The sequence below is a fragment of the Acipenser ruthenus genome, chromosome 11 (assembly GCF_902713425.1).
Source record: "Acipenser ruthenus chromosome 11, fAciRut3.2 maternal haplotype, whole genome shotgun sequence".
Lineage (NCBI taxonomy): Eukaryota > Metazoa > Chordata > Actinopteri > Acipenseriformes > Acipenseridae > Acipenser > Acipenser ruthenus.
Window position 1 is genome coordinate 1,430,795 of NC_081199.1, and position 13,087 is coordinate 1,443,881.

The 13,087-nt window shown below is 38.8% G+C and overlaps 2 protein-coding genes across 2 annotated transcripts; both read left to right on the forward strand.

Moving 5' to 3' along the window:
- Positions 1–494: 494 nt before the first annotated feature.
- Positions 495–1,360, forward strand: LOC117973338 (melanocortin receptor 4-like). Its single transcript, XM_034925381.2, has one exon. The coding sequence runs from the start codon at positions 506–508 to the stop codon at positions 1,358–1,360; it is 855 nt and encodes a 284-aa protein (XP_034781272.2). The 5' UTR covers positions 495–505.
- Positions 1,361–8,099: 6,739 nt separating this feature from the next.
- On the forward strand, positions 8,100–8,957 carry LOC117428262 (ovarian cancer G-protein coupled receptor 1-like). The gene has a single exon (XM_034047143.3). It carries the CDS (start codon positions 8,100–8,102, stop codon positions 8,955–8,957), a length of 858 nt encoding a protein of 285 aa, XP_033903034.2.
- The last annotated feature ends 4,130 nt before the right edge of the window (positions 8,958–13,087 follow it).

The following is a 13,087-nucleotide window of genomic DNA, read 5'->3' on the forward strand; positions in this document are numbered from 1 at the left end:
AGTTAACAGTAGGAGTAATAAATACAAAATACTAACTTTGAATGCAAAACTACATCCATACGTACATGCATGCACGCATACACGCACACAAGCATGCACATAGTATTGAAGAAAATCAGTACACCACATGAATGAGTTCAAGTGAAGTACGTCACATGTCTTTAGTTTTCCATTTTAATAGTCTAGGCGTACAGTGTGTTGCTGATAGTGCTACAGATTCTGGGAGGGGGTAAGACATTCATTCACCCCGTGTGCAGAGCGAGCATCCCGCGCTCCTTGAAAGGCAGGCATGGTCTCCTGGACGGTACTGCTGACACGGGTTGAGGTGCAGTGTGAAGCCAATCTCGTAATTGCACTCCAGTGATTTGGACTCTCCAGGCGTTCATTGTCAAGTGTCGTCCAAAGTGGAAGCATATCCCTGACACTTGTGATTGGCCCCCAGTTTTATAAGGAGCTGCGGGGGAGCGGGTGGTTTACCTCGCCTCAGAAGACAGTAAGAGGCACAATGGCTCTTTCGCCGGTGCTTCCTCTGGATGGATTCGGCAATGTGTTGCTTTTTCTTTTTAATATTTTCCTGGCTACCGGAATGGTCTTTTTAAACACTTCGGTGTTTACATCTATTGCGATAAACAAGTCGCTAAGAAACGAGAATCGTTGTTTGTACATGCTGAGTACTTGTATAAGCGACGTCTGTTCAGGATTTACTTACTACTACGTTGGCGTTCTTGACATCCAAGACAACTATGCATCTCCTAATAGAACGTATTACATAGGGCCTACGTTTCTCGGACTCTCCTACATGGCGACTCTGGCAGCTCAAGCAGATCGATACCACGCCGTCATTTCACCTTTCAAATACTCGCAAAGAATGACTCGAAACCGGACTGCTGTTGTCATCTTGTTTTGCTGGGTGTATGCTTTCTTCATCGTCGGGGTGAATAACCTGGTTCCGATCGGTACTGCCAGTGCAATCACCGGTATAGGTACCTTTGTGGCTAACTTGTTCACAGTTATAATCATGATAGGTCTCAACATTAAATTGTTCATAATAGCCAAGTTTCACCTTGAAAGGGACCCCCCTTCGGCCGAGAGAGAAAGCAAGCGGGCTTCAATATATCTCATTGTTGTGGTGGCTGTTTTTTTCCTCATTGCATGGTTACCTATATTCATTCACATAATCATATGCAACATTTCTGGCACCAGATGTTACGCTTTTAAGAACGAAGGGACGGATGCACTTCGAACTCTACCGCGAGTGAACGCTTTGATCACGCCGCTCTTGTACATTCGGGGCTGTGCTCCGTTAAGGGCGACGCTGTTCAGCAAGGTGTGGAAACCGTGCTGTAAAAACCGGAGGTAAGACACCTTCATTGAGTTGCGTTGGGGTCGTTTGTCTTTTGACGTTCAATTGTTTTTCTTTTTTTAAGTTCTGTGTTCCTGTGATTTGTTTCATTAGCCTGGTTTAAAAACGAGCTACCATAGAAAATTAATCCAAACATAATAATAATAATAATAATAATAATAATAATAATAATAATAATAATAATAATAATTATACCCCATGAAAGCAGCACTGGCAATATCAATACACCCACTTCACTTGTCAAAGCCCTATACCTTTCCTGCTCATGCATGTTTAAGAATATGTTCTAAATCGTGTATATTAAATGTCTGTGGGTATGCTATTTATAAAATCACGATGGAACTGAGGACTGATGACACCCAGCAACCTACAGCATTCATCTCTGAACTAGTGTGGGGTGTCATTAAAACGATACTGCTGTTATAATCTATGTATCGCATGTCAATGCTTTTAGAAATGGATCGCTGTTAACGAAAGTATGACGAAAAAAAAAACCTATATTAATTGTGACATCTTTGTTTTCTTTCCTTCTCTGTTTTTTTTCTGCAGAGTGAATCCAGAAACGGGGGAGCGATCATCAAAATCCAATGAAACCGCGGTTAATGTAGTATGCAAATCACAGAGCACCGAACTGGACACAAACTAGCGTTCTAGAACTGGCCTGTGCATTCTATCGTGTTACACACTTTTCAGATGCAAGTCCGCTAATGCGCTATTGTTCCAGTAGTCTGGTGTTTGAATGTGGATAGCACAAATGTGTTGATCTGTTTAAAACACACACACACACACACACACGCACACACACACACGCACACACTCACACACACTCACACACACACACGCACACACACACAGGGTTACGGTACCCTATATCCCCTTTGGTCACTTTGGCGAGGAAGAGCGTGTTTTCAGCCGGTTCCCGTTGGCCTACCCTTTGGAAGCTGTTGAATCGTAGTTCATCGCTTTTGCTTAAGGCAATCTACCTGTTGATATACATTTTATTTTCAGTGATTGAATCCTGAATGGACTGATTGTACCGAAGGATATACGGAGGAATGTGTGCTAACCGAATTCCCTTATTTTAGAGGATTTTGTTTGAGTATGGCATGGATTTTCCGACAAACTGCACACACACACACAAAAAAAAAGTTGGGAAAAATGTTTACCACAACACTGAAATACCGACACTTCTGAGTATAGAGGCCACTATTCTGTAGCGCTGAACACTGTACAATGCTATTGCTCAATGACAATTTATAATTGATACTAAATTATGTTGTTATGAAAGTTCTCATTCCATCATCTCTCCATCTCAAAGGAAGAGGGACAACTTTGAAGCCGTATATACCCATGAGCGCGGGTGCGTGCGTGCGCGTGTCAGTAGGTACACTAAAAAAACTCACGTTTAATTATTACACACTCGTGTTTAAATATTACACTCTCCTATTTACTTATTTAATGGCTCCTGCTTAGATCTTTTATATATACTGTATACAGACTATTTGTTTTACTCGGTGCCTTACCAAAGAAGTCATTCATAATAAGGGTGATTTAACTGGGTCTTGAGGGTACAGCTTAGGTGGTTTATAGTGCCAGTCTTGTACTTTGGACCATCATCATTTATTTTAAGATTTCTTGGAGAGTGAATTAAATCGATAGGAATGATCTTGTAAAAGGTATGAAAACCTCGAGGAATATATCCAAGAACAAACCAGATTTGATGGACGGGGCGAAGGAAAAGAGAGAACGCAGAGCGTTGTGTCTGTGTTAAAGAGGTACTTTCTTAATGTTATCACTTGTCAAACAGTCAGCACTGGTATTTATTTATTGTAATCCAGTATAACAAAGTGGCACAACCTAGTGGTCAGAACAGAGGTGTTACACAAGTGACCTGGTGAACAGCTGAGAGTAATAAAGCGAGCCCCTTTAGTGCAAAAGGAAACGCGCTTCCTTAACAGAACTGGATAAGAATCCGCATGCACTGTACTGTCACTGCTACATCAAATGAAACACAACCAAGTAGAGTCTGTGGTTTGTGCTTCATTCCGCACCACACGCCTTTCTTCAGCCATTTCTTAAAATATGGAAGAAATATCTTTTTTTGGCTATCATATACATGTTCTATAAAACTGGGAATATACTGCAGTCTTACGACTTCCCACTATCTGTCCCTTACTTTCAGGATCGCGTAATACTTTACACACAACAGTGCGCCAGGGTGCGCAAATCCGGTCCTCGAGGGTCGTTAATTAATCAGCTGATTAAGTGATTAAGACTGGCTTACAGGTGGAGGGAGGGCTCCGGATATCGGGCGCCTCTGTACACCGGCGATCAGGCTTACAGCAGAGGTGGCCAAGGTTGTCCCTTCCAGTCCTGGTGTTTGTTCCAGTCCTTATCTTAAATGTTTGTCTCATCCAATTAAACCTCCACCCAGTCCCTGAACTCGTTAATGATTTCCAATTAACCGTGAGGTGGAGGGACGCCTTTGCTCTATGGCAGGGGTGGGCAATTCCGGTCCTGGAGGGGCCGGTGTCCCTCCTGGCTTTTGTTCCAATTGTGCTCTAAATTACTTAATTAGACCAATAATTGGTAATAAGTGGTCCAATTAAGTAATTCAGGGCAAAGTTGCAACAAAAGCCAGGAGGGACACCGGCCCTCCAGGACCAGAATCCCCACCCCTGCTCTATGGCTTAGTAGCGTGTGATGACGTGGCCTGTCGTTTATTAAAAACGGGTTTTTGCAGCCTAGGGGATATGTTACACCTGTTCAGACAGCATCTGTAAACCTCACAACTCTCGACTATACTGGGCTATGTTGCACCCAGTTGTATCAGTACTTGCATCATCTTGGGCTTGCACTGAACTGCTCCATACCTCGCTGTATTCTAGTACTGCTCTCAATCATAATTACATTTTCTGTATCTTGTACTTGATTTTACTCTTCCGGTAGCTGTATGTAACTGCTCTTAGTGGTAATCGCTCCCAAACATAATCATTTACTGTATTTTTTTTATTTTCTCACATTTGTATGTGCTGTTATTTACTACTGATTTTATTGTTTGTTATTAACTGCTCTTATATGCAATGTGATATTTTGTATTGTGATATTTTATAATGTGATATTTTGTAACAACTGTAAGTCGCCCTGGAGAAGGGTGTCTGCTAATAAATAAATAAATAAATAAATAAATAAATAGAGTTGCCAGCAACTTTATGGCTTCCAGTACCAGTACCAGTAACAGTACCAGTACCAAACACTTTAGGAAATAGTGTAGAATGCCAGTGCAGAATGCATACATGGGTTACTATATGTGTTCTGCAGTAACCATGACCTATCTGCACTCTCTCAGGAGTTATAAGCCAGTTTTACATTTGACCTGTAGGAGAGATCAAAGGTCACGGGCAATGCCATTTTTTGATAGAGCATACATGGGTTACTATATGTGTTCCATAGTAACCATGGCCCGATCTGCACTCTACAAATGAGTTAGTAGCCTTTTTTTTATTGCAGCAACTTCCCTTTAACAACGTTTAAAGACAACCACACTAGGATCATGTGTGCCAATGTTTGGTTCAGTCAGTTTTAGAGCAACTTATGGGGGAAATAATAATAAGAATAATCCCAGCAATAACATTATTATTATTATTATTATTATTATTATTATTATTATTATTATTATTATTAATAATAATAATAATAATAATAATAATAATAATAATAATATAGCCCCAGTTTACTCTTCAAAATCGTTATTATACACGATAGGAACATGCTTGCTGAGAAGAACATGATATAGCTAGCTTGAACTCTGCAACTGCCGAAGAGCTGAAAACAATTCAAAAGGTCTAATGAAGCAAATGATCATTTCAATTAAGGATTTAGTTAAGTAATTGAGAGCTCGGCTGGAATGAAAACCAGCAAGCACAGTGGGTCCCCAGGACCGGGGTTCAAAACCACTGGTTTAGGGTACCCCAGCCTGCGCACGACTGTCTAACTCTAGTATAGCAAATGCAACCAAACTAGCATGATAAACAGTGCATGGAAGTTTGAGCTATTTTAACTATTTAAAGGACATTCACTTCAAGTTTTTAACCCTAAACATTGTAATACTTAGTATTTTCTAGGGCACAACATAAACTATATGTGTATTGTAAAATAAAATGAACAATTCCTTGGACTGGATTACGTGTGTCTGCATTATTGTTATTATTATTATTATTATTATTATTATTATTATTATTATTATTATTATTATTATTATTATTATTATTTATTTCTTAGCAGACGCCCTTATCCAGGGCGAGTTAAAATTGTTACAAGATATCACATTATTTTTACATACAATTACCCATTTATAAAGTTGGGTTTTTACTGGAGAAATCTAGGTAAAGTACCTTGCTCAAGAGTACAGCAGCAGTGGGCCCCACCTGGGATTGAACCCACGACCCTCCGGTCAAGAGTCCAGAGCCCTAAATATGAGCACAGCAGCATGACTTCAAGAGAACACGACTCTTGGTGATATATCACATTGTATTACATTATGGACAATGGGAGATAGAAGCTGCTCTGGCCCATATACATGTTTTTTTTTTTTTTTTATGTACCGGATCAAGTGAATTTGTACAAAGCGAAGTGCAAACCGAATTTATTTCTGAGGTTACACTGACCTGTAAGAGAGAAGTTCGGTTTCCACTTCTGACCTGAAGAAGGGATCATATTAAAAGGGAAATCATACACAAGACACCATTACCACATGGCTGCCCAAATCTGATCCTTGAGGTCCGGAATCCTCCAGGTTGTGTTGGTATGGGTAAATAATGCTTAAGACATGGAGGGAACTTCATTGGTTCAATAATAGAGTATTGGTGAAGCAAAGACCTGGAGGGCTCAGTCAGCTTCTTGTGGTACGGAATTGTGCATGCAAGATTGAACACTGGAATGCCAAGATCCTGCATTTCAGCACCATGAACAGCTCATCAGACAACCTGTGATTCCACAAACCCGATTCACAAGTCACTGTTTCTATTCAAACACTGGGTGGTGGGTGAATAACATATAATATATATATATATATATATATATATATATATATATATATATATATATATATATATATATATATATATATATATACGATGCAGTACAATCAACCAATCAGCTCTAGCGTGCTTCTATCAGATGCCCGCTGCCAGTTCGCCACATCAACTGTCAATCAAATTTAAAATAAATCCGCGCAAGTACCGGGTTTTTCATTTTAACTTGGCATAATGAAAGCTCGGGTCACACTTATTGCACAGCACATACTAAAGAAAGACACAGATGGTCCAAACGTATTTTATTATCCATTAAAACCAGCGAACAGACCAGCCCAGTTTCTGCAACTGCCGAGTCAGCCCGACACAGCCTATCAGTACTATTGCTTCATTCAAATACCTGACACTGTCCAGTTAAACTATAAGTAACTGTGACAAGTAAACAGTTATTTGTTTAATAAAGTTGTGTGTGTGTGTGTGTGTGTGTGTGTGTGTGCGTGTGTCTGTTTGTGTGTGTGTGTGTGTGTGTGTGTATGTGTGTGAGTGTGTGTGTGTGTGTGTGTGTGTGTGTGTGCGTATATTTCAAGAAATGTATATTACTTTTTTTGTTCCATTAACTCATTCCAATAAATTATTGGTATGCATTCAGCACCTTCTATAACTATATGTGGGGCGAGCTAACGATTGCTCCCCTGGAAAAGGATTGTCATGCTTTAATCTAATACTCGACATTTTTCTTAGATGTCATATCTAACTTTCCTGTCGCGAGTCCATAGTATTTAACAGTTTAGAAAGTACATTATGGTAACATTAAAAAATAATTATTTTCAAAATAAAGTCCGTGTTCCAATGGCAGGTCAAACTATGCTGCTGTCAGATCTCTTAGGACTGGTTTTAATCCTGTTGGATATCATTGTGATGAATATTTCAGCAAACGCTGTTTTAATGTTATAGTACAAACTTTTGTAAATGATCCTTTCGCATTACACAGTGCTGCAGCTTGTCAAGGTTCACGAGATAACTGTCCATTATTTCTTACACTACCCTCGTTGTTACTTTAGAGGGCGTGCTAAAAATGAGAGATTTTTGCAGTGCTTAGTTTCTTCTTTTAAATGTAACAACATATGCGAGGCAGACAAAGTTCAAAAAGCACTGCTTACCATTCTGTCACGTGTCACCCATGCCAAGCACAGTGCTGGTATCAAAGCTTTCACGGTACAAAGTGATGGATTTATTTCTAGTTTTTGAACTTTCAACATGTGTTTTTTTTTAATGTTTTGAATGTTTTGAAAATCCTCCCGAAAGTGTCACAGCTACCCCCTCCCCATTTTTTCAAAATGACCCTAAAATCCTTGCTCGTTTGTTTAGCTTTATGAACAGACCCAGAGTCTGCAGAGCGCCTTATCAAATGAAACCTGTGTCCAAAACGCTGTTCTTCGGTGAACTTTCCTGTTCTTGGTTGTGTAAATGGGAGGTAGTCGCCACCTTGCGTTTTCTTTGGAAATAACCTCCAGATACCTAACAAACTGAAATATGGGGCACGATCTGCAGTATCAAAAACAATTCTTAATTGCGTTCCAGGGATTTAACTGAACTCTATTGCGAGATCCATTACTTCACCACCCTCAAATTACCTCAACACTATAATAGCAATACGCTACTTACCAGAACCTCACTTTATCATCATCCAGACACAAGGAGATATGACTGTCCCCCTTGCAGTGGATTTTGATAGCCCTGGCGATTTTGCCATTTTCATTTTGAACATACTAATAGCTACCACGATTGTTATAGTCGCTGGGTCGGTAGTTATAGCTATACTTTGCACAAAGTCTCTTCGCACGGAAAACAGATTCATTTTCATGCTGAACACAAGCATAAGCGATACGATATCGGGTTTTGCTTGGTATTACACTGGACTTTTTGATGTGCAGGAATATTATCCACGAAGGAATACAACATTGGGCATATTAAATTCATGTGTGGGAGTGAACGTTTTTACTGTTCTGTTCGCACAGATTGATCGATATTTAGCCATAGGTCACCCTTATGTTTATAGTCGCTACATCACCAGGTCAGTAATTATTGGAATTTGCATTTGTTGTTGGGTTTACGTTTATTTAACAGTCTTGGTTAACAACGTTGTTAGTTTGGAGGCAGCTACAGAACACAGTGCATATGGTACACTAGCTTTTCAGCTAATAATAACGTTTACAATGCTTGGATTGAACCTTAAACTCTATCTTATCGCTAAATATCAACTTTCACGAGATCCGCCAGGTCCGGAAACCGACAGGAAGAAAGCCTCGCTGAGACTCATTATTGTCGTGGCATTTAGCTTCCTTGCTTTTTGGACTCCAGCATTCGTCAATACCATACTGCGTAATATGAAGTCACCGTATGCATACATATGTATTAATAACGGGACTGACCCTTTCGTTGTACTGTCCGAAGTAAACCCCATTAGCACACCAGCCTTGTACATAATGGGAAGTTCTGCTCTTAAGGAGGCTGTTCTGAGAACAGTCTGTCGTGTGTTCCGAAAATGTAAAAGAAGGTGAGAACACAGGAAACGGCAGAAACATTTTGTTTTTTGTTTTTTTTGTAAGAAGCGGTTGAAAAGACCTGTCCAGATACATTCACATTTTGTAGAATATGGTATTTTGGTATTTTTATGCAATATTTCTTCAGTTGTTATTTAACTCAATTCACAGTTCTTTTGATTTAGTGGTTTCGTTAAGTATTCTTTTCAAAGTGCAATTCTGAAAACCTACATGCTTGTAAATGCGTTTGTTGTGTGCTTAAATTGCGCTGTTTTTTTCTTTATGTTACAGAACTGATCCAGAGAATACCTTAGCAAATCAAACCAAGGGAACGGATCTAGCCAGACGTGGAAATACCCATCTCCCCGTTTGTGTCCTATAGAAATGCTTTGGCTTTTCTGTGTACCTGCATATTTTACTTGCCTCGTAGAATCCTGGTTAAGATCTGTGCATTGAATTAAGTAGAATTGTATTGTCTTGAACTTACTGGAAATGTTGATACAGGTATGTAGGCTACTATTGTAATATATTTGCTGAAAAGCTGATATGATCCATGTAATGTGATGCAGCAACTGAAAATGCATATCTGTTGACAAGTCAACTACAACATTACTGCCTGGCGTGCAGGGCAAAGTGGAAGAGAAATATATAGGACACGTTGACACATTATTGATGCTGTTTCCTCACAGTATAATCACATGTTTTAAGAAAAAATAATAATAATAATAACACCGATTTCAATATATCTTGTTGTGTCTTTAAGCGCGTTGTCTATTTGTCCAGAGCCAAATGCTGAGGAAGAGTCACGCTTCCAAGAGCATCACAGAACCCCCTAAACTGAAATTGTACCCCAAGCCTTATCTTATCTTAATTCTTACTTTAAAGTCACTATCAGGACTTCTATTCAGTACACAAGGTGGACAATACAAAATAAGATTCTCTGAAAGAGTGAAGCCGGTAGGCTAGTATATAAAACGTAAGATGTGTTTAAATCGGTTACATTAGATTATTTTGAATATGTAGACATGTGATTGTATAGTGCTGTCAGCAGTACATGTGCCACACACGAGTAATCAAATGATATTCCCTTTGTTTGACTTTTTTTTTAATAAATACATTTCAGTTTTTGCTTTGTGCACATTCCTCAATTCTCTTCTTTTCGTGAACAATGTTAAGTGCGCATGTTTTCATTTAACTGTGGAAATCCTTCTTGGAATAAGAAAGGTGCTGGCTGAGGTAAATGGGTAACACATGTTGCGGCCAATCGTTATTTACTCCTAGAGATTATATAGTTTCAGGGTTGCACACGACTTTGATAGGAGTACGGCGGGGAGCGTGTTATATTTTTCTTTAAATACATTATATTCAAATATCATGAGTTTTGAGATGGGTCTATCTCTCTTTTCACCCCTCATGGTACACCCTACTTTACCTTATGTTCAGATGTTCTGTGAAAATAATATAACTTTGTACATTGTGGAATCTCTGCTCTGTTAAAGTACCGACCTCTGAGTCTACAACTTGTGGATCATTTATCATTTGTGTGCTTCATGCAAAGCCCGCTGTTTCATTCTGTTTTATCAAAGCGGGCGGCTTTAATTTTAATTAGGTTGCTTTGAAGGCGGTCCACATTTAAAGAACTCTTAATTTATGCCCAAAAAAACACAACACTTTTTGAATGTTGTTTTTTCAAAACGAAACTTTAATGAATGACCTCACATTTAATTAAAATGCAAACAAGACATAATTCTGAACCAATTCCCTTTCGTTGCACTGTCCCGAGCAAAACCCATTAGCACGCCGGTCTTGTACATAATGGGGGGTTTTGCTCTTAAGGAAGCGGTTCTTAAAGTGTCTGGTGGAAACTCTGCCACAAATGTAAAAGAAGGTAAGAACCCAATTTGACACCCTAGGGCTTTACCAATAGTTATAAAGATGTCATCCTATAAAATCAAATATCCCCACGTTATTCCTCCGCACATTTGGCTGTACCCCAGTGTTCTGGATCTTTATTTTTTTAGTTTTAGATTTGATGCATGCTGTCTTTATTTGAATCTGCTCCATAAACTAAATAAAGTTTATGAAGAAACATGCAAAACTGTGATTATAAAAACAACCCTATCTGAATCAGTGAAGCCTTTATAAACGGCTTTCTTTTTCTAATTTAAGGTGCGTAAAGTCCCGCTTTCCTTTTATTCTGGTTGCTATGCGCAGGCAGCACTGCAGCAACGTGCTCTAGATATGGGATTCATTATAACAAAATAGTTGGGATGTACAAAAAGCGCCATCAAGAAAAAAACATGTGGCAAAGGTGCCACCTAGTGGTTTGAACGAAAATAACTTCGAGGTAGATTAAGAGATGAGAAAGATGTCCAGAGCCATCCAAATACATAAAAAAACTATATATATATATATATATATATATATATATATATATATATATATATATATATATATATATATACACACACACACATATACACATTAACTAATTAAGGTAATGTGTATTTGTCAAAACTCAAATGTCTAAAAATGAAACATACACTTTTAAGCAGGTTTACAAACAAACAGGTGTTTATATCATAGGAGGCGAAACGCGGGGTCAGCTCGCTCCACCAAGCAAAACATTTATGAACACACCGTGAACAAAACACTGAACAAACAGCACGACCATCACTAAGACATGTAGTCTTCTGGAGATTCTAGAATTACTAAAACTATTTTTTTTTTTATCTTTCGCTAATACATTTTAGCACCTAATGGTAACATTTACACAAATATACGAACGTGCACTCAACTCCTAGTTAAACATTACAAGTTCCAGGTACAGGTATTGTTTTACATTGTTTTAAGAGGTAGATAAAAACAAACCATATTTGTTATGTAGAAGGTAGCTGAAGTAAAGTGCTCTTCTTTCGGGTCTATTGCTTAAATGAAGTATCTGACAGACTCGCTTAAATGTACCACAATACTGACTGCGTCTGTAATGAACTGAATTAAACTCCTTAGCAATGTTAGTCATGTTCTCTTGATCAGTGCTACAGCACCGCCTTGTTCAAACGTTCTTGGTTCTTGATCTTAGGAAGTTCTTTAGTTTTCGCAACGCTGAGAAGCTTCTCTCAACTGCAGCACTGGATATTGACAATGCGAGGAACATCGGATAATGGGACAGACTTAAACACATCAATTAAAGTGGTGACTTTTGCGAGTGTATTGATGTTCAATGGTGAAACATTTATTAGCTGCACAATCAAATCCGTGTAAGAGGTGAAGGGAACCTGTATCAGCGCTGTGCTAATGTGCACAATATGAGCACAGCTGCATGACTTAAAGAGAACAAGACTCTTGGTGATATATCACATTGTATTACATTATGGACAATGGGAGTAGAAGCTGCTCTGGCCCATATACATGTTTTTTTGTTTGTTTGTTTTTCTATTACTGGATCAAGTGAATTTGTACAAAGCGAAGTGCAAACCGATTTTCTTTTTGAGGTTAAACTGACCTGTAAGAGATATGTTCGGTTTCCACTTCCACTAAACCTATTTTTAGAACCTAGCCTCGAGTGTGGTGCAATTAAATGTTGCGCGAACAACCCAGTTATTTCGAGTGTTTTTTACAGGTTTCAGTCTGTTATTCTGAGCAGGACAAGGCTCAGTCATCTCGGATTTTTGCTGCTGTTTTCTTTGTTCTTTTCTTTCTTTCTGTTCTTTAGAATTCCCGCCCTGTACCTGCGGTGCGACCAGGCCTCTATCATTGACGCTCGTTTCTTCCTGCCCCAGAAGGGGTCGTTGGTGCTGGCACTACTGCGGTGCAATTTGTGTTGTTTTATTATTATTTTTCTACTTTACACCCTAGCCATTCAGTGAGTGATTTTCTGTTTTATATTGATACTTTCGCACCCTAGCCATTCAGTGGGTGTTTGGGTTATTATTTTTTTGTCATTTTTTTCCATTGTCAAATTCCTACTAAACCTTTTTAAAAAATAAATATTTTATAAATCAACCTTGTTTTAACTGTACCTAGTTTTGCTTGTCTCTCCTTGGTGTTGCCTCTAGTCCAAATCCCATCTATTACTAACGAGCCTGTGTTTGTATTGTGAGGTGCTGTGTTTGTCTTAGCTGCATTTAGGAACTGAAAAGAAATTA